The sequence below is a fragment of the Crocodylus siamensis genome, chromosome 2, assembly GCF_052110815.1.
Source record: "Crocodylus siamensis isolate JL-2025a chromosome 2, ASM5211081v1, whole genome shotgun sequence".
Classification (NCBI taxonomy): domain Eukaryota; kingdom Metazoa; phylum Chordata; order Crocodylia; family Crocodylidae; genus Crocodylus; species Crocodylus siamensis.
The window spans coordinates 150,340,437-150,361,456 of record NC_143396.1 but is presented as its reverse complement, the minus strand read 5'-3'; the positions used below and the strand labels follow the sequence as shown (position 1 = coordinate 150,361,456).

At 47.0% G+C, this 21,020-nt stretch overlaps 1 protein-coding gene across 4 annotated transcripts in view; it reads right to left on the bottom strand.

Annotated features, from left to right (window-relative positions):
• Positions 1-21,020, bottom strand: part of GRID2 (glutamate ionotropic receptor delta type subunit 2) — a 1,419,908-nt gene that overhangs the window by 279,240 nt on the left and 1,119,648 nt on the right. For all 4 annotated transcript variants that reach the window (XM_090037080.1, XM_090037079.1, XM_090037077.1 and 1 more), the window contains one exon: positions 5,290-5,602. In XM_090037080.1, the coding sequence (XP_089893206.1) occupies positions 5,290-5,602 (313 nt within the window). The remainder of the gene's footprint in view (positions 1-5,289; positions 5,603-21,020) is intronic.

Here is a 21,020-nt window from a genome sequence, read left to right as displayed (position 1 = left end):
GGGTGGCTTGGATAGGGAAGATACTGCCTTGATCAGGGGGTCAAAAAAGATGACCTCATGAGGTCTCTTTCAGCCCTACTTTCCTGTGATAGGATAGCCCTAATTAAGCCATTGACCCTCTACACTGTGAACCCCTAAACACAACCCTGGCACCAGTCTAGCTGGACCCTGGTGATGCTTCTGAAAATGAATATGACATTGCCAGCACACTCTCTAGCCTGCAGTTTACTGCAGTATGTGTGGAATGTATCTGGGCACCACAGATCTCAACCACATTGCAATCAGCAGCAATCCCACAACTCCATTCCCAACTTATTTTCTCTCTACCATGAGTAAAGACATCCTGGAAGGAGAGCCAAGTACTGCACAGCCCAATTCCTGGACAGCTTTGGTGAAGGATTAAAGGCAAAATATAGATGGAGAACAACAGTTCACATGACTCGGGTTGGTTGAAGGAGATGTCAAAGCTGACCCTAAATAACGGTGTATGTATAACCTAATCAGCCTCCCTCCGTTTGAAAGCTTATTAGCATCCTTTTCACTTTTTTTCCATAGCACTTCTCATGCTTCAAGGAACAGCATATCTTCTCAGGCTTTCATGCCCATATAACTATCAGCAAAAATGGTGCTTGTGTATCTTCTTGAGGCAACAACTTTTCCTCAGTCTTTTCAACAATCTGCCCCTCTGTCTACTGTATTGTTATTTAATTCATTTGTGGTTTTCTGTGCTCTTCTTCAGCTCTCACTCTCTTCTCCTATTGTCTTCTTATACTGTTTTTATATCACTCATGAGAATGGCTTGAACCATTTATTCATCTGCTTATGGAACAGGGTCATGGCATGCGGTGGAAACTGTCATTTAAATTTCGACCTACAACTCTAAAACAAAGCAAGCAGCTAGGGAGCAGAGGTCTACAGATAAACAGCTAAGAAAATAATTCAGGAGATTGTAGTGAATGATTAAATTAACTTTGCTTCTTTTAAATGATTGCCTTGTGGTCTCCTAAAGGTTTTCAGAGATTACAGGAATTAAGGATTTTGGGGAAGGAGCTAAAATGGTAGAGTCAATAACATGCAGCCATAGGCAACCCAAGCAGGGTATGGGGCCCAAGGCAAATCAGCCTGTGCGGGGCCCCACCCTGGATGCGAGGAAGCCAGCAGCAGATTCGGGGGGTGGGGGGGAGGTGCCGAGTGGCCAGAGGTGCTGGATTTGGTAGCAGACTGGGGGGCAGTGCCAAGCAGCTGGACATGCAGCTGGTGGCAGCGTGGAGTTGCTGCGCTGCTCTGCCCGACCCCACGGTGCCCCACAAAGTGCAGGGCCCAAGGCAGCTGACCCGATATGCCCCCCACACCCAGCGACGACCCTGCATGCAGTGAATCAATGTAAAATTACCTCCTTTTCATGCATTTGATAACCTAACTCACACACTTTAATGCAACAGACAGACAGATGCAATGAGTTTAATTCTGCAGTGAACCATACTGTCTTTGCACAGCTGGATTCCCTGAGCTGTTGCGTAGGGAGAATTTTGGATCAAAAGTAGGCTTTGTAAACAAACCACATATATTTCAGCACTCTCATTCTTCTCAATTGTCTCTAAAGCCTTTTTACAGAAAAAAGATCTTTTAATTTCACATGGAAAAGGTTCCTTTGTCTTCCTTCATGTGGTATCGTTGCTCATTGACATTGTGATTTTAGAATAACACCACTATATTGGTAATTTTTTAAAACAGTTTCCACTAAAGAAAGTTTCTCAGGCTTGATTGTCCTTTTTTTGGAGGTTGTTGATAACTTCATGCTCTTGTTGCTACTTAGGAATTTTGTCCACAATTTCCTATATTGGAAGATTAAATTTGTTTCCTCTGCATTCCCATCTGAATGAACATGGACAGGAAGAATCATGTAATTTCTAAATTGTGGAAGTTAATACTAACTCAGTCTAAAGGGCTAGGGACACAAGTTACACATAAACCAGTTTAAGTGATCAGAAACTAGTTTAAACCTGTAACAGACCATAAGTTCAGTGTACATAAACCAGTTTCAAAATGGCCAAAACTGGTTTAAGATAAACCTGGTTGAATGTAGTATCAAACTTAACTGATTTGGGTCAAACTGGTTTATGCAACTTCTGTTCCAGACCCCTTACTGGTTTAAATTAAATCAGAGTCCTCTAGCATCCCAGCCCTGGGCTGAGCTGTGCTGTCTGCTCCAGAGAGCTGGGCTGGCACCTCCCCTCTGCTCTCTAACCCAAGCAGGGGCAGAGGCATGGCCAGATGCATGCCCCTCTGAGGCAAAGGGGACGGGGAGGGGTTTATTCTCTCCACTCCCTTACTGGGGGACTGTGGCCCCTTTCAGCCATTCCCCCCCTTCCCATTTGACCGGCAGGGGAAGGAGTATGGCTAGAGCTGGCTGGCATGGCCCCTGCCATCCACCTGCCTTGCCATTGGCTGGGGCTGTGGTACTGAGCTGAGCTGGCCTGCAAGTGCTGCTGAGGGCACAGGCAGAGGGGCCAGCCCAGACTGGGCTGCCAGGGCCAGGCCCTTTCCAGCAGCTGCAGCTTGAGCTGGGGCAATGCGGGTGTGTGGCTCCCCACATCCAAGAAGGAAGGAACTGTCATTGAGCCCCAGATGGCTGGGAAGGGCCCCACGGGGCTGGCTGATGGGGGTAGGGGCATGACAGCCCAGCCTGGCTTCCTGGAAGCTGGCTTATAGACACTGGGCTGAAGGAAGCTCCCTCTGCCCTGAGCAGTGCTGTGTGGTGTGGCAAGAGCAGAGCTACAGCTGGAGGTGACAGGAGAAAAACAACCCTGCTGGGCCTGGTGGTTTCTGCCCCATGCATGGACCTCTGGCTGCAGCGCCTGGATGCTTTCTACCCAGACACCTTCCAAGGCAGCTGGGAACTGGAGCCGGAGCTCCATGCACTTGACAGAAGCTGCTGGGCTGAAGCTTCCCACCTACACCCCACCCCACCCAGAGTGGTATGACATGGCTGCAGCAGCTGGAGGTGAGAGGGGCAGAATAGCTCCCCCCAGACCTGGCCAGCCTGGAGTTGGTTGTGTGCCTGCAGCCCTGGGTGCTGCACAAGACAGGGGGTGTGGTGGTGGCTGCCAGGCTTGGGGCCTGCCAGTACCTCCAAATTGGCCAGGGAAGCATGCTCCCCAGCCAGCCCCTGCCTGTGGGGCCAGGCTTCCATGTAGCTGCACCAGGCTGGGAAGGACCCTGCCCTCATGGGCCAGTGCTGCAGGGCCCTTCCCAGCCATCTCGAGTTCTATGATAGCCCCACCTGGCTTGGGCATGGGGAGCCAGGAGCAATTTAGCCACACAGCCTCCATGGCCCCAGCCTGGGCTGTCTTCTGCCTCTACCCTCAGAACCACCCGAAGGCTGGTTTGGGCTCAGCCCCTCAGCCCAGCTGCAGCCTCAACCCCAGCCCTGGGTGGATAGCATGGCCTTGCTGGCCGGCTCTGCCCAGGCTTCCCGCCACCCAAGCAAGAGCAGAAGAAAAACTAAGCAGACCTAGACTGGGGTCATAGAATCACTGAGTCGGAAGGGACCTAGACAGATCATCGAGTCTGACCCATGGGCAGGAAGGACACTGGGGGTGGGATGGGTAATAAGACCCTAGCCAGGCACCTATCCAGTCTCCTCTTGAAGATTTCCAGGGAAGGTGAGAGCACAACCCCTCTGGGGAGCCTATTCCAGGCTCTGGCCACCCTTACAGTGAAATAGTTTTTCCTAATATCTAACCTAAACCTATCCTCCCTCAGCTTGCGGCCATTGTTGACTCCAAAGACAATGAACAGACTTTCCCTGAGTCCCTGCCGCTGGCCCCTGATAAGGTTGTAGGCAGCCACAAGATCCCCCCTCAGGCTCCTCTTGTGGAGACTGAAGAGATTCAGGTCCCTCAGCCTCTTCTCATAGGGCTGGCCACGGAGGCCCCCAACCATATGAGTGGCCCTCCTCTGGACCCTTTCCACTTCCTGTGCCCACCTGGAGATAAAGGAGTTTAATCCCCACAACCTGCCCACCTTTGCCTGCGGTACTGCCCTGGCCAGTGTCTGGCTTCAGGGACAAACCTGGCACGGGCTGCTGCCCACCTTTCCTTCTAGGCACACCCCAGCTGGGGTCCCTACAGGTCAGGATAGGGGTATAAACCCCTCCACTATCATACTTAGTCCCTGTGGGGGCCTGGCCACAACCCCCAGGTCAGCTTCCCTCCAGCCTTGTGACTGCTGCAAAGTGACTCTAGCACAACCCCCCACCTCCCCACCGTGTCTTCTAGCCTGAGCTAATTCCAGAATTAAATTTGAATGTTTCTTCATTTGCAAATCAGTTCACACTGTGCAGGTTAGACTAACCTTCAAAGACTGAATCAACGGAGGCTCCGGCTTTTTGAATGTCTGTCCCTAGCCAAGAAGAAACTTTTATAAATATTAATTCATCTGGTAAGTCCTTAAGTTATTCAAGTGTTCTGAGGCTGCAGGCACCATGGTTGTTACACAGCACAACCATGCTTAATGCATTACCCTGTATTAACCCATGATAACTATATTTACAAATGCCAAGAGATACTTCTTCAATTTCCCTAGGTATTTCTGCTTTTCTAAATCTTTATTCCTTTATGGGCCTATATATATTTTCTAATTCTGTAGTAGTGCTGACACCCAAATTTCTATGTCAGACCTTTAAGACATATGCACTAGGTCTGGGTCACCAGTCTGACACTTCAGAGAGATTTGGCTAAATTTCTCCCACAGGAGGTAGGCTTTTAAGGAACAGAGTACATATAGGGCATTAAGGAGTAAATTGGGTTAAGCTGAATGCTAGAGACAACTGGGAAGGCAGCCAATGGCAGGGAATCCTTGGTGAGTGTAAAGGAGCCAGGGCCAGAGCCAGACAGACGGTGTGTCAGAGAAAGTATCACTGAGAGCCTAGGGCACTGTCAAAGGGTCTAAATTTAGAGTCTGTATTGGATTAAAATATTTTGTTTAATTCTGCACCAGAACAATAGTATTCACATTGGGTATGAGTAATCTGTTAGTAAAGTTTTAGAAATACCGTGTACTGAAAATTTTAGGAAGATACTTTTATGTAATTAGGCAAGTAATAAGTTAAACAGGTCACTACTAAGTGATTCCAAGCTTTTCACTGTGACTACAACAGGCTTCTGAATGCCAAAGGCTTAGAATTTGTGAATACTTTAAACACAGCCTGGATGGTGGGAAATCTGTGTTAACAGGAATCCTCATTCACATCTCCCTCTGCACTAAAAGATGAGTTTTGCTTCCTACCTTGCTGCACAAAGGATCCATACACGAACCACATGGAGTTGTATAGTGTTGTAGAAGTCATTGAACCCATCTGCAAACGTGGAGGATTGAGCCAGTTCAAGAGGTAGACAAGCAGCCCTACCAGAAGCACTGTGCCAGCTATGCAGGCCCACAGAGAGAGGTCAAATGGTGCCAAGCAAGCAAACATGTCAACTGTCTTCTCTGCCTTTCGAAGCAGCACACCCACTGAGTAGTCCATGTAACGGGTTGTGAAATCCACTACATTCTCTCGATCAGGGGTGATGGTTAAAGCAGAAATCCCTATGTCAGCTCTCTGAGAAAATGAAAGAGAGAGAGAGAGAGAGAGAGGCGGAGAGAGAGAGGAGAATGCATTAATATAACCAAGAGAAAAAATCTGGGCTCCACTATGATTTATATCAGCTATACTTATGGAAAAGCAGATGCCAAGGCCAATGTCCCATGAACCTTGTATATGAACTTAGAAATGCTACAAAGGGGATGAGCAGAATAGCTGCCCATGAATCTCAAATTTCCATGAGCAAAACTTTTCTGGCTGAAATGAGGCACATGAGGCTTCCAGGGTTATAGTGTACAAGAAATCAAGGGGAAATATTTCAAATGCAGATAATAGCCGGAGACAATCTACTTCTGGTCATTTTTCATGGCTTGGCTTATCAGAACCATAATTGTCATAGATGCAACAGGCAGCCCTTGTGTATAGCATTCCTACTCAGAGGAAATTAGTTTCCTGCCAGAAGCCACATACCTAGCATTTTGATGATATGAGGATCATGACAAAGGGCCACTGAATGTTATTGCATTTTATCAGTCCTGGATTTTTTTGACTGCATATTAAATGCAGAAAAATTAATGTCATATGCAGTCCCTGCACTACTGGATTTTTTATACATCTTGAAATTTACAGCTAAGGCTCCATATGGCTACCTGTCCTAGATTGGCTCTGTTCCCCAAACATCTTGGTAATTTAAAGAATCCATTTAACATCTGAAGAGTATTAACAGAGTTCCTTGATCTAATCATACTGTTTTTCAGCAGCAGGTCTCTAGAGACAAAAGTCACAACTTCAGCAGGTGCTATTTTACTTACTTTTCACACATACAATTAAAACTGCAGTGAAAACACAAAATGCTTTAAAGCAGACACATTAGCACTGTTTTAAAAAGAAAATCAAATATTGTACTGATAAAGATTGTAAACTCTGGGTTTTTATATGAAAGAGCATATTTAAAATATTAAAAGCTGATACTGTTTTGATGTAATCAGCTTCTGTTGTGATTAAAACTCTATGAGGTCCTCTCTTGGGGGAGGGAGGGGGGAGGTGGGGAGGGAAGAAGCACAAATGCTGGAAAAGATCAGCAAAGATATTAATTTATTGACTCTTCTGAGCTACTTTCATCTTTGTCCAAAGAAGGCAGAGATTATCACCAACGAGGAAACTAAGCCATATGTGTCATTTTCAGTGGTATACTGTGCTGGGTGAAACTTTCATAAATAATAAGTAGGCAAGGATTAAAATCCAGTTTGCAAAGCATCTGACTTTGTTTCAATACCATATTTACTTGAATATAAACCTCCCCCCAGTAATTAGATTTTATATATAGAATATTTATAAATTGGATAGAATTTTCTAGGTATAGAATCTATGATTGGAAGTTTGCCTTGAATTTGTCCCCCTCCCACTGTTACAGCAAGGAAAATAAATCTGAAGGGTGTGGGTAGCTTCCTTGCCCCCTCCAACTTCTTCCCCTGAGCCCTCCTCCCCACTACTGTCAGACCCTTCTCTCACTAAGCACATAGCAGTGAGGGGCAAATTTGAAAACACTGACCTTGAAATAACCATGTTTATAGTATTTTACATAGACAAACAATTACAGGTACCCATAGACTTAGTTTATCCAACATTGATACATTTTACCTTTTGTTTAAAACTGCTGCAAGTCTTAGCACAGGTACTCCATAAACACTTTTAAGCATCACTTTTATACCTATTTACATATAGTACAAAGTGTGCATTTCTACACGAGACAGTACTGTGCAGTCATTACTATGCATTTATTTTGTGCTTGTATTAGCAAGTACTAAATAAATGCTCAGTAACTGGAGTCGCTGTGCAGCAATGCTTGTGCAACAGTGAATGTCTTTTAGGTGTCACTACTGCACAGTAGCTTAATAATACTACACACTAGACTATTACTACTGTGCATACTGTGATGTGCTACTGTGCAGTCAGCATCTCATGTAAATACACCCACTATACATGAGGTTAGTCCAAAGACAAGAGGCTTATGATGTACCATACAGTTCAGTGGGCTGGGCTCCAGCAGAGTAAACAGCATTTCAAGCCATGGTGGCCTCACAGCTCAGCACTACTCAGTATGAAGGTGTACTCCAGATACCCCAACAAAGGATCCATTGCTAATTAGCTATCCCTCATGACTGGAACTGGGTGTTCTTGTCACAAGTTATGGTGTCCTCCAGAAACGATAAGGTACAGGGCAGCCTGCTCTGGCTCAATGTCACAGAGGGCCAGGCCACACTAATCATAAGTGAGTGGGGGCTGAGAGAAGGGGTGACAGGGATTCTGGGTGGAATATTTTGGGTCCTGTTTGGTGATGTTTGCCAGATATTTGAGGCTGGTAAAGAAAAAGGAATAATTAGAAATGGGAAAGAAAGGGCACAGCTCAGCTGAGAGAGAGAAGAGGAAAGTTGAAAGTTATCCAGTGTAGTGGCTCACTATGACTTGAAAAACAGGCACCACTGAGGGAGACTGAACACAAAAGGAAAAGAACAACAGAGCTGAAAGAGCTACAAAGATGCAGGAGCTGCTAAAGGAAGCTACGCAAAGAAAACAGATATAAGAAGAACTAGAAGAAACAAGGCAAGAGATATAAATCTGTTTTAAAAGAAAGATGAGAGAGAAAATATTTTTAGTGTAAGCACCCTGGCTAGGAGAATATGAAGAGTGGCCCCAATACTTTTTGGCTATAGTGAAGATGGTGAAAGAAGAATTAAAGCGGTGCATAAAGAAGGTGGTACCTGGCTAGAAAAGCAGGAGGAGGTGTTAGAGCCAACAAGAAGATTTTATGAAGAGCTACATTAGAGAAAGGAAACAGAAAGAAATGAAGGCTTTGCTGGAAGAGTTTGAACAGAAAGTAGAAGAGGAGGAAGCAAAGAAGATGGAAGAAAAGATAAGCTTAAAGGAAGTGGAGGAGTGCTTAAAACTTTTAGAAGAGGAAAATCACCAGAAACAGATGGACTGCCTATGGAATTTTGCAAGAAGTGTTGGGCATTGGTAGGGGGGGATATAGTGGAAGTTTTTGAGGAAATCGTGGAAACAGGGGAGGCAGGGAAAGATTTTACAAGAGGTGCTGTGATCTTATACTTCAAGAAAGGGGAGAAGGAACTCCTGAAAAACTGGAGACCAATTACATTCCTAAATATGAGCTATAAGTTAATGGCCAAGACACCTTAGAGGATGAAGAAAAATCTCCAGAAGAGAATACATGAAGATCAGTACCAGGTACAGTGATCAGAGATATACTGCAATCAGAGTGATCACTGATACAAGAGAGGAAAACAAATACAGTTATAGCAAGCCTAGATTTTTAAAAAGTATATGATACAGTGGATCATGCTTACATGTTTATAGTATCATAGCACTTGGGGTTGGAAGGGACCTAAACAGATCATCAGGTCCAACTCCGTGCCCCGGGCAGGAACAGGTGCCGAGAACCTATCACCTCAGCCAAATATCTGTCTGGCCTCGTTTTGAAGACCCCCAAAGGAGGAGAGAGTACCACCTCACTTGGGAGCCCATTCCAGAGCCTAGCAGCCCTAACTGTAAAGTAATGTCTCCTGATGTCCAGCCTGAACCTTCTCTTTAACAATTTGTGGGTGTTATTCCTAGTAACCCTGGGTGGTGCCTGGGGGAACACAGCCTCCCCCAGTTTCCGCTGGTCCCCTCTGGCGAGTTCGTAAATTTCCAGCAGATCCCCTCTCAGCATTTATAGGGTTCCCAGAAAAATGTATATGTTGGATAAGGCTATTGTGCAGAGAATCAGAGAATCAAATCCGAATTAATGGGTATCTAACTGGAGTTTTTAAAACAGTAGAATCATAAAAAATTAGGGTTGGAAGGGACCTCAGGAGATCCTTTAGTCCAATCCCCTACTCAAAGCAGGACCATGCCCAACTAGACCATTCCAGCCAGGGCTTTGTTGAGCCTGGTCTTAAAACCATCCAAGGATGGAGATTCCACCACTTCTCTAGGTAACCTGTTCCAGTGCTTCATCACCCTCTGAGTGAAAATGTTTTTCCTAATGTCCAACCTAAACTTCTCTTGCTGCAACTTAAAACCATTTCTCTCTGTTCTGCCATCAGCCATCACTGACAACAGTCTAGCTCCAACCTCTTTCAAACCACCCTTCAGGTAGTTCAAGGCTGCTATCAAATCCCGCCATAGTCTTCTCTTCTGCAGATTAAATAAGTCCAGTTCCCTCAGCCTCTCCTTATAAGTCCTGTTCCCCAGCCCCCTAACCATTTTTGTTGCCCTCCACTGGATTCTCTCCCACATGTCCACATCCTTGCTATAGTGGAGAGGGCCAAAACTGGATACAGTACTCCAGAAGTGGCCTCACCAGTGCCCAATAGAAAGGAATAATCACTTCCCTCAACCTGTTGGCTACAGACCTACCAATGCAGCCCAGTATGCCATTAGCCTTCTTGGCAACAAGGGCACACTGTTGACATGTATCCAGCTTATTGTCCACTGTAACCCCCAGGTCCTTTTCTGCAGAGCTGCTGCTCAGTCACTTGGTCCCAAGACAGTAGCAATGAATGGGATTCTTTTGTCCTAAGTGCAGGACTTTACACTTGTCCTTGTTGAACCTCATCAGTGTGCCCACACATGCAAGCACATGCACTTGCAGGAGCTCAAATAGAAGCAGTGCAAATTTGAGCCAGGGCTTTTTGCTTCAGCACACATGCTCAGACATGCACTTTGTTGTGGAGTGAATTGTGCCACTCGGGGCAAAATAACCCTGCCTGGCTCCTCCAGGATCTTCAGCCAGGGGGAGCTAGAGCCTGGGGCCAGCACCTGTGCTGTCCCCAGTAGTATAAAAAGCTGCCTTGCCCTGGGTCCAGCAGTATAAAAAGCCACCCTGGCAAGTAGCTCAGGGCTTCTAGCTCTCAGGAGCTTTTGGTGCCCAGTCAGTTGGTACCTGTGGACACTATCCCTTGTGCCAGCTGGACTGCTGAAGCAGCCTTGAGAGTTCCCTGCACCCTCTACCCACTGCAGTAGTGGGGGCTGCTGCCTGGCTGTGACCTGCTTTGCACCTGTCAGGCTCAGATGGGGACTGAAGAGCCAGTAGAGGCATGTGCCCCTCTGGGCGAGCTGCCAGTGGACTGCGGTTGCATGGTTGGCCTTTGTGCAGCACTACTGCCATTTGTGTCCCCTGCCCAGCCATCTGGGCAGCTACCACCTGGAAGATGTTCTGGGTGTGGTGGCCTGCTTTGAACTGTCAAAGCATGTCGTCCTGGCCCTATTTAGCCAGGAGGTCAGCCACAGCCAGATGGGTCCAAGGTGCCAGCTCTGAGCAAGCAGGGTCCTGCCACTGGCCTCCCTAGCAGGAATTCTGGTGTTCCCTATTGGAAAACTGAAAAATCCCTCATAAAGAAAATCCCAAAGTCACTCTCTAAAGTACCCCCAAAACTATGTTTCTCCACATGTAAAACAAAAGACCACTATAAAGAGAGAGAGAGAGAGAGAGACATAGATAGCAATCAGTTGGACAATGTTGTATTGATATATCTACAGTATTAAAGCAAGTCTCTTATCATAATAATAAAGTGAACTCTAAATATGGGTTTCATGAATTCATGAATACATATTTTGCTGGCCTCCCACAGGACAATGGCACCAACACAAGGGGTTGGTCTCCCATACAAGGGCTACGGCCCCCCAACAGGGGATTCAGCCCCCACACAAGGGCTACTCCCCCCAGCAGGGGATTCAGCCCCCATGGGGTTTGTTCCCCACACAAAGGGTTCATCCCCTAAAAGGGGTTCAGACCACCAACAGGGGGTTCATCCCCCACACAAAGGGATCGGCCCCTCAACAGGGGTTTTGTCCCCCACACAAGGGGTACAGTCCCCCAACAGGGGTCAAATGGCCCCCATAGGAGCTACCACCTCCCTTGCAAGGCCCACATGCCCCCCAATTGCCGCCTCACCTGGCCCCATCCCCCACCAGCTGCTGCAGCCCCTGCAATGGCTGCCCCATCCATCCCCACCCTCTGCTCCCCCAGACCCCCAATGCATGTCCCACCCAGCCCCACACCCCACCTTGCACCCTCAGGCTCCCAAGGCTACCCCCACAACCCCAGGCACCATCACTTAAACCCCCCCCCCCCGAAAAAGAACAGAAAAAAAAGGGAAAAAAAAGCCTTTGCTTACCTTAGAACCAGGGTTGGTGGGACTCCAGGGCCTCCTGGCAGGGCCCCCCTCAGGCATCACAGGACAGCAGGGGGGCAGGAGGGCCCATGCTGGGGCCGTGGGGCTGTCACCCTGCCTCGCACTGTGCGGGAGGGGCCCCAGGCAGCCAGATTACAGCTCCAACTGCCAGTAAGTGCCAGGGTTTTTTTGTTTTGTTTAAACGTGTGGGGTGGGGGAGCAGGGATTGGTGGGTATTGGGGCATGGGGCCAGCCAGAGAAGGGGTTAGGGGCTTCGGGGGGGCTGGTGTGGGGAGGGGCCTTGGGAGGCTGGTGGGGGGAGGGACCAGGCATGGCAGGAGTCCAGTGGCTCAGGGAGGTTGGCAGGGGGAGTGGCCAGCCACATCAGGGGGAGGGGGTCAGGGGGGCTAGCAGGGGGAGGGGCCAGCTGTGGCAGGGGTTGGGGGCCAGCGGGGGGAGGGGCCAGCCCTAGCAGGGGTCAAGGGCCTCAAGGGGGCTGGTGGGAGTTGGGGAGGCTGGAGAAGTGGGTGGGGCCAGCGGAGGTCCCACCCACAGTCCCTTCCCCCCTCCTCCACCCCCCGACCCCTTACTCACCAGCACCAGAGCCCTGGTGCTGAAACATGTGGCCTGGCCAGCTGTGTGTATCAGCACCAGGGTGAGCGGCCAACCACAGAGATGCTCTGGCAGCCAGAGTGTCTTTATGGACAACCCAGCCTCCGGCTGCCTCAGGGCATCACTTTTTTATACTTTGCTTTTTTTAGACCCCTGGATATCATTTTTTTGTTCCTGTATGTGTCTGTTTTCCCACCTCAAAGGGGTTTGAGGCAGGGCACATCCACACTTGCAAGCACATGTGCTTGCAGCATCTCAAATAGAAGCAGTGCAAATTTGAGCCGGGGTTTTTGCCTCAGTGCATGTGCTTGGACATGCACTTTTGTTATGCAGCAAATTGTGCCCTGCCTGGTTTCTCCTGGATCTGCAGCCAGCGGGTAGGCAGCATGCTTCAGGACTGGGTAAGGGGCCAGTCATAGAGATGCTCTGGCACTCTGCCTGAGCATCTCTGTAGGACTGAGCCTCCAATTACCCTGACCCAGTTTTTTCCCCTGGGTTTTTGTTTGACCCCTGGGGTCTAATTTTCTTCGCGCACTGCAAATTTGCAGTGTGGAGAACATTTTTTCATTCTTGCATGTATCTCTTGCCCTGCCTCAAAGGGGTTTGAGATGGGGCAAGAGGCATGTGTTCATTCATTTGGACGTACCCATGAGATTTTTTTCTGGCCCTATCTTCCAATTTGTCTAGGTCACTCTGAATTCTTGCCCGACCTTTCAGCATATCCACTACAGCCTCTGGTGTGGTGTCATCCATGAACTTGCTTAGGGTGCAATCCATCCCATCTTCCAGATTGTTAATGAAAATATTGAACTAAACTAGCCCCTGGAACAACCCTTGGTACACGCCACTTGATATCAGCTACCAACTAGATCTCAGGCCATTGACCACTACCCGTTGAGCCTGACAATTCAGTCAACTTTCTATTCTACCTTGCAGTCCATTCATCCAACCCATACTTCCTTAGCTTGCTTCCAAATCCTTACAGGAGTGAGGCAAGTGTGCCTCCTGTTGCCATTACCACTTCTATGTGGTGCCATTACTAGTCCTAATGGAACCATTAGCACAAAGAATAAGAAAAGACAAGGTCATAAGTGAAGTAAAGGTACCAGGAGGGGAAAAGGTAACATGCATACTATACATGGGTGATATAAGTAGTAGTTAGAGATAGACTTTGGAAAAGGTGCTAAAACATACATCAGAATAGAGAGAAGTGATGGGAGCTAAAGTAAATAGATTGAAAAGCACCGTAATGGGAGTGGGGAAATGGACGGACTTGGAGAAGGCCCACAAATGAGAGAGAGTTAAATTAGTGTTAGGGATCCTGATGGACACTGAGAGGAAAGATAATACAGCATGGGGAAAGGTGATAGCAAGGATACAGCAAAAACTTTGGTTATGGTCTGGAGGGATTCTATCCTTTACCAGAAAAGTGGTGGAAGTGAAGGTTGTGCTACTGCCAATTATTCTGCATACAGGAATTGTATTCCCATTGACATGGTGCCAGATAGCAAAAGAACAGAGGGAAATGTGTGTACTCTTTTAGAATGTGAAAAGAGAAAGGCTGGCCAGAGCGCACCTGTACAAAGAAAAAGAGATGGGGGATGCCAGATTTGGGATTGTTCATCTATGCAAAATATGTAAGCACAGTATTAAAGGTGACAATGAAGAGAGAAGGGAAAGTAGAACATATCACCTAATTTCAAACAACTGCACTTTTGAGGAAATGGGGAATATATTAGGTCTCTTTGAAGAGTCTATGGGCATGGCAACAGCCAATTCATTACACCAGAATGGAAGGTTTCATGCAGAGGTATAAAACAGGGAAGGTATGGCTGGAGGTCTTGAAGGATCATATGAAACTGATGAAAGCAGTAAGAGAAAGAGACAGGAAGGCACTGGTAGGAAACTTCACAGAACAAGTGAAGAAGGTGTGGGGAGTGGTGGCAGGTAAAAATCTAAAAGGGGAACATGCTGACTTAGTGTGGATGATTGTAAGAATATTGAATATCTTGCTGGTGACAGGTGCAACACAGATAAGCCTGATGAGTTCATCTAGTGTGACCTGATGAGTGCCCATGGGATAGATGTGGGGAAGAAGAAATGGTGGGATGTTTTGGGAGTGTATGTTTGCCAAGGCAGTGTTCAAAAGGGTCTGCTGCTTTTTGAGTGTCACCAAAATAAACCTGTTGTTAGTGCAGGAGATGGTACTATATCAACTCAAACCAAAGGTACCAAAGAAAACTTTAAGAAACTTAATAACATATTTTAAGACTAATTTATGGAAAATAATAAATCTCCAGTTTTGTAAGGCTTTCACTGAAAGAGAGTGCCTGAAGCTGGGGCTGTACAAACTGAAATTCTACATCAATCAGGACAAGAGATCAGAGACGATGAGGCAGAGAAGTGGAGGAAAAAGGACTGGACAAACTGGTTTCAATAAAACAACATAGAGGAAAACAAGTAAACCAACAAGTTAAGGATAACAAAACATTGTTTTTCAGATATTATAGGAAGTAAAAGGAAGGCCCAGGGCAGAATAGGACCACTACTGAATGGGCAAAAGCAATTGGTGACAGACATGGGAGACAAGGCTGAACTCCTCAATGAGTTCTTTGCCTCAGTGTTCCTAAACAAGGGGCAAGACAAGTCTCACAATGGGATTGGAGAGAGGCAACAGCTGGGCGTCAGACTACCAAGTGTTGACCCTGAGATGCTGCAGAGTCACTTGGAAGGACTGGATGCATTTAAGTCAGCAGGCCTGGATAAGCTCTATCCGAGGGTACTGAAGGCACTGGCTGATATCATTGCACAGCCACTGGCAAGAATATTTGAGCACTCATGGCTCATGGGACAGGTCCTGGAGAACTGGAAAAGGGGCAATGTGGTCCCTATTTTCTAGAAGGGGAGGAAGGAGGATCCAGGCAAGTATAGGCCAGTTAGTCTTACCTCTATCCTTGGCAAAGACTTTGAAAAGATTATTAAGACTCATATATGTGAGAGCCCAGCAGGAAAAATTATGCGGAGGGGAAACCAGCATGGGTTCATAGCAGGTAGATCATGACCGACTAATCTAGTCTCTTTTTATGACCAGCTTACAAAACACCTGGACGAAGGAGTAGGGGTTGACATAGTTTACATAGACTTCAGGAAGGCCTTCAATACAGTATCCTACTCCATACTGGTGAACAAGTTAAGAGGCTGTGACTTGGATGATTACACAGTCCAGTGGGTGGCAAATTGGCTAGAGGGTTGTACCCAGAGAGTGGTGGTGGATGGGTCGGTATCAACCTGGAAGGATGTGGGCAGCGGGGTCCCGCAGGGATTGGTCCTTGGACTGATACTCTTCAATGTCTTCATCAGTGACCTGGACAAGGGAGTGAAGTGTACTCTGTCCAGGTTTGCAGATGATACAAAACTGTGGGGAGAAGTGGACACACCAGAGGGCAGGGAACAACTACAGGCAGACCTGGACAGGTTGGACAAATGGGCAGCAAACTATAGAATGCGATTTAACAAGGAGAAATGCAAAGTGCTGCACCTAGGGAGGAAAAATATCCAGCACACCTACTGCCTAGGAAATGACTTGCTCGGTAGCATGGAAGCGGAAAGGGCTCTTGGAGTCCTAGTGGACTCCAAGATGAACATGAGTCATCAATGTGATGAAGTCATCAGAAAAGCTAACTGCACTTTATCATGCATCAGCAGATGCATGAGAAACAGAACCAAGGAGGTGATACTTCCCCTCTATCAGGCACTGGTTAGACTGCAGTTGAAATACTGCATCCAGTTTTGGGCGCCACACTTCAAGACGGATGTGGATAACCTGGGGAGGGTCCAGAGAAGGGCCACTCGTATGGTTAAGGGCTTGCAGGCCAAGCCCTACAAGGAGAGACTAGGGCACCTGAACCTCTTCAGCCTCCGCAAGAGAAGGTTGAGAGGCGACCTTGTGGCTGCCTATAAATTCATCATGGGAGCACAGAAGGGTATTGGTGAGGCTCCACTCACCAAGGCGCCCCTGGGGGTCACAAGAAATAATAGTCATAAGCTAACAGAGAGCAAATTTAGACTGGACATTAGGAGGAACTTCTTCATAGTTAGAGTGGACAAGGTCTGGAATCGGCTCCCAAGGGAGGTAGTGCTCTCCCCTACCCTGGGGGTCTTCAAGAGGAGGTTAGATGGGCATTTGGCTGTGGTCATCTGAACCCAGCACTCTTTCCTGCCTATGCAGGGAGTCAGACTCGATGATCTATTGAGGTCCCTTCTGACCCTAACATCTATGAGTCTAGGACTGGTGAGAAGGGCAGAAACTTTTAGGCAGTTACTGAGTTAATAGTTTTTACATCTGTTTCTGTATAAAGAAACAGTTCTGTAAGGGGTTCTGTTGTTGGAAGTTGATGTATTTTTTTTAAAGGTTTAATATATGTAGTTGTATGTTTTTGGATATGTAGTTGTCTTTTCCATATGAAATTTTGGTAAAACAAGAATACTTAATACGTGAAGTTTTGTAAGTGTCAGGTAAAATGTGTGTTTTTAATAAAATGTTGTTTAAAAAAAAGGTTCCCATCAGCATTTTTTGGCACCAGAGGAGAGTGCTGGGATGACTTAGATGGGGTGAGCCCCAGGGGCTCTATCTCCTCAAGCCCGGTGACGCAGCCAAGGCCAGCCCCACTCCAGCTCTGGGCCCTGCCCCTGGGTGGTGCGGGGTTGGGGTTGCACTGGGCCCAGTGCAGGGAAGCAGCCAGGGCCAGTGCAGGACTGGGGAGCAGTGGACAACAGTGCTGGTGCTGGGCAATGACCCTTGGTTGGGGGGGTAAGGGGCAGCCATATGGGGGCAGTGAACCCCTTCCCCTTCCCTGATCTCTGCCTGATGCCAGCCCCAGCCTCACTCCCTCCTCTCCATGGCCCTTTCCCCTTCCCCCGCCAACTTTCACACAGGGGGGTGGTTGCGTGTGCTTAGCCCCCCCATGTTTTTTTTCCTCCCTCTGCCCCTGGCACCCTGGTCAGCAACCGGATTCTGGTGCCTCCCCAGTATCAGGAGGCACGAGTAGCTCCTGCTTGGAGGGTCATAAATTTATCCCTTTGAGATGAAACCAGTAGTGGGGAAAGCAGTGGGGGGGCATGTAGTGGGGAGAGGGTAGGTGGCTGTGGGAGGCAGACAGCCCCCTTGCCTCCTGACCTCTCTGTGGGGTCCCCTGCAACCTTCCCCCTGCCCTTGTGATGCCTGTTCCCCTGTCACCCATGCTCTCTGGCACCTGCCCCCTTCCTCTGCCCCTTCCTTAAAGTTCTTCCCCCCACCTGCTCCCCACAGGTTCCTCCCTTCACCGCCTCTGTCTGTTTTCTTCCCCACTCTCCCTGCCTACTGTCAGGCATGGCCCCAGCTCCAGTTCCAGCTCCATTCCCTCCGAGGACACAGAATGTACGGACGTTTGGACACCTGCCCAGCCATGCAGCAGTGTTTGGGCTGCAGCTGCTGCCACTGTGCTTCAAGCCCAGGAGAAAAAGGAGCTGGAGCCATGCCTGACAGGAAGTGGCAAGGTGGGGTAGGGGGCAGAGGCTGTGGGGGGTAGGCAGAGGAAAGGGAGAGGTGACTGCTGTGGCTCTGATTCTGGCCCCAACCTGGGCTCAGGGCAGGAACTGGAGTTGCAGCAGCTCTCTGGACCTTTCCACCTTGTACTGGAATCCAAAATGAGGGGCTTTTTTCCCCATGTTGAATGGGTTAAAAATATCTCATCTTGGATTTGACTAAATATGGTACATTTACAAAAGACAGATTACTACAGTGTTAACTGTTAGCGTTAGTCATAGCTTTTTAGAGATAAAAATGTTTTCATAGAAGATGTGTTGAAAGACATTATGTGAAAAAGCAGTATCAGACTTCTGGTAATATGTTGCCTCAGCTCCCCGGATAAAATCCTTTCAGCATTATCATTCTGTTGTGGTTATCAGCCAGCTATCACAGAGGAACAGTGTTGTCCTAACGGAAGCATTTAATTTCCTTTGTCACACTACAAAAGTAATTGTGGTATAATTATGTCCAATATGGTAGTAAAGGGGGGCAAGTGTGAAAGAAAAAGGTAAGAGATAAGTGTTTTTCCAGTGCTATTCTGTTTAGATTTCTTTTTCACAAAGAATATGTGGAACTATTCTACTCTATTACCTAACATCCCCAAATTGTAACCATTGTGTTACACAAGACATGTTTTTTAACCACTGATATTAAAAACAATCAGTAATGCCTCTGGCTAGTACCATTATAGTGAAAAATCCTGGCTGCTTCCAATGTGGCTACTGTATCACTGTGGTTGATTCATGTTTTTTATAATTAAAAGCTGGCTGTCATAAATGAAGGACAACTCATTTGATGGAAGGATAAAGGCATCAATCGCATCAGTACATAACTCACTGAACACACGAGAGTCAACAGGAGTGTTGCTACTTATTTCAAAAGAGTCAGGATTTCACAAACAGTCCCTATTCAGTGCTCTTTTCTCAGGCAAAATCCCCACTGCTATCACACTGCTTGCCAAACAGCAAGTGGTGAATTGGGAACATAAGGTCTGATTTTCAGAGGTGCTAAACACCTGCAATTCTTATTGACTGAGTTGTGGACCATACGCATAGTGACATAATGAACTGCGAATGAGACCCATAGTAATTACCAGTTTTCACTTAACAGTTGATCCACTGTAGGTGAGTGTTTCTAATTAGGTACAGATTCTGTCAAGTTACATAAAAATTGGAACATAGAAAAATTAAATGCCTATCATGTCAAAATAAATCAGAGATATATCCATACGCAGAAGTCAAGGTTCACTAAGTGCTTTACAGGAACAAAGATAAATGTATGCAATTATGCCAATATTTAGATGTAAAGCTGCCAATCCAAATTATAGCCATGTAAAACACTCCACTCAGTAAGTTTTAACAACTTATCACCAGATATCATAATCGTAGTTATGCTGTTTTAATAAACCTCACTATACAGTTACAATCCAGAAATCTTGTTCAGTGTCCCCCCTCAACCTGGAAGCACTTAAGCTCACCAGAAACATCTTTTGATGCAAAAGTGCCCTAGGCACTGGCAGTTCTGTTTTTTGCACATGCCAAGAACTGCCCCAGTCTGAGTAGCTAGGTGCCCAACTGCTGCCTATAATTCCCATTCAGATCCATTAAGAAGGGAGAGAGGCATCTTAGTCCCCTGAGGGATGCAGTCTGCAGATAGACTCTGAGCATGCCTAATGGATGCTGATACCTTTGATCAGCCACAGATCCTTTGTTAAAAAACACAATGAATAGTGGCAGTTTTGTTATCTAGTTTTTCTATTATAGCCTATTGCAGGGATGTCAAATTCACTGGGGGTCCTGAGCCAAATCCTAGCTGCTGGGGATCCTTTTAGGTCCAATTCAGCCTGAGCCAGGGAGCAGCAGTGCTGGCCATCATAGTGATGGTCACTGCAGCAGTGACACCATGGTGGAAGCAGGGAAAGCAGCTGTAGGCCAAGCAGTGAATGGTGTGGTGAAGGCATGCAGTGGTGGTGGGCCAGGTGCCCACTGATGGCCATGTGCACCAGGGTCCCTTGGGCCCTATGTTCTGTAGTATGCCTCACCTACTGCTGACCATGCCTTCAAATTCCCTGTCCTCCTGTTGCCTGATGAGCCAGATGGAGCAACTCCATGGACCAGGCTTTTGACACCCTTGGTCCTGGGTTTCAAGAACTCATCCAAGAAATGGAAGACCTGGGTCCAAACATGGGGTTCCAGCTCACATTTTCAGCTCTCAGAAGACCCAGGAAAGGAATCTGTTGGATAAAAGATCCAAGCCCAAATTGGGAGTAGTGACAGGTTTGGGTAGGAGGGGCCCAAGATGGCAACTCACCCAGTATATAACCTGTAACCTACAGTTCCAATTTGGAGGTAACCTCACTTGCAGAACACCGAAGGAAGAATCGCAAGTGTAGGACAGATTAGACTGATCACCTGAACCACCCTTTCCGTGAACAAGAACTCCCGTTCACGCTGAAGCTGTGGAGCGCCCGAGTGGGACCGAAGGAAGGGGACTTGTTCCTATCACTGCTGAGACCAACCCTAAAACCATAACTAAAGAATGAAAGTATCCTTGGGGATTTGGTTTCTAGGAATTCTAGGATTGTAAGTATACCATGAGAAATAACCTTTACTTGTAATTGTAGTTGTTTTTGTAATACTAATTCTTATAGCATTGTTTGGGAAGGATTTCTTAAAGCTAAGCAGTGTTATATGTGTAGCAAGGAACTTTAAAATAAAATTATGTTGTATGAATTAAGTGTGCAATCATTGTGAAATCATGCAATCAACCAAATACTCCCCCAGCCAGGTGCATCAAACGAGTCAGTAAATTGTGTGGGATCTTTCTCTATTCCATAATCCACTAGAGACACCTCTCTCTCACTGTGATTCATTCAACAATGTGTCATGAGAATGTTGCAATTTTCCAAGACATTTAGAAAATATTTGACTTGTCCATGTACACATTGTACCCAGATCTATCCTGGCTCATGTACCAAAGTCCAGAGTTCAGATCATGGATTCATGAACTACCTTTGCACGGTGCTAACAGGACTACTACTTGAATGACAGAAATCAAGCAACTCTATAAATACATTTTTTTC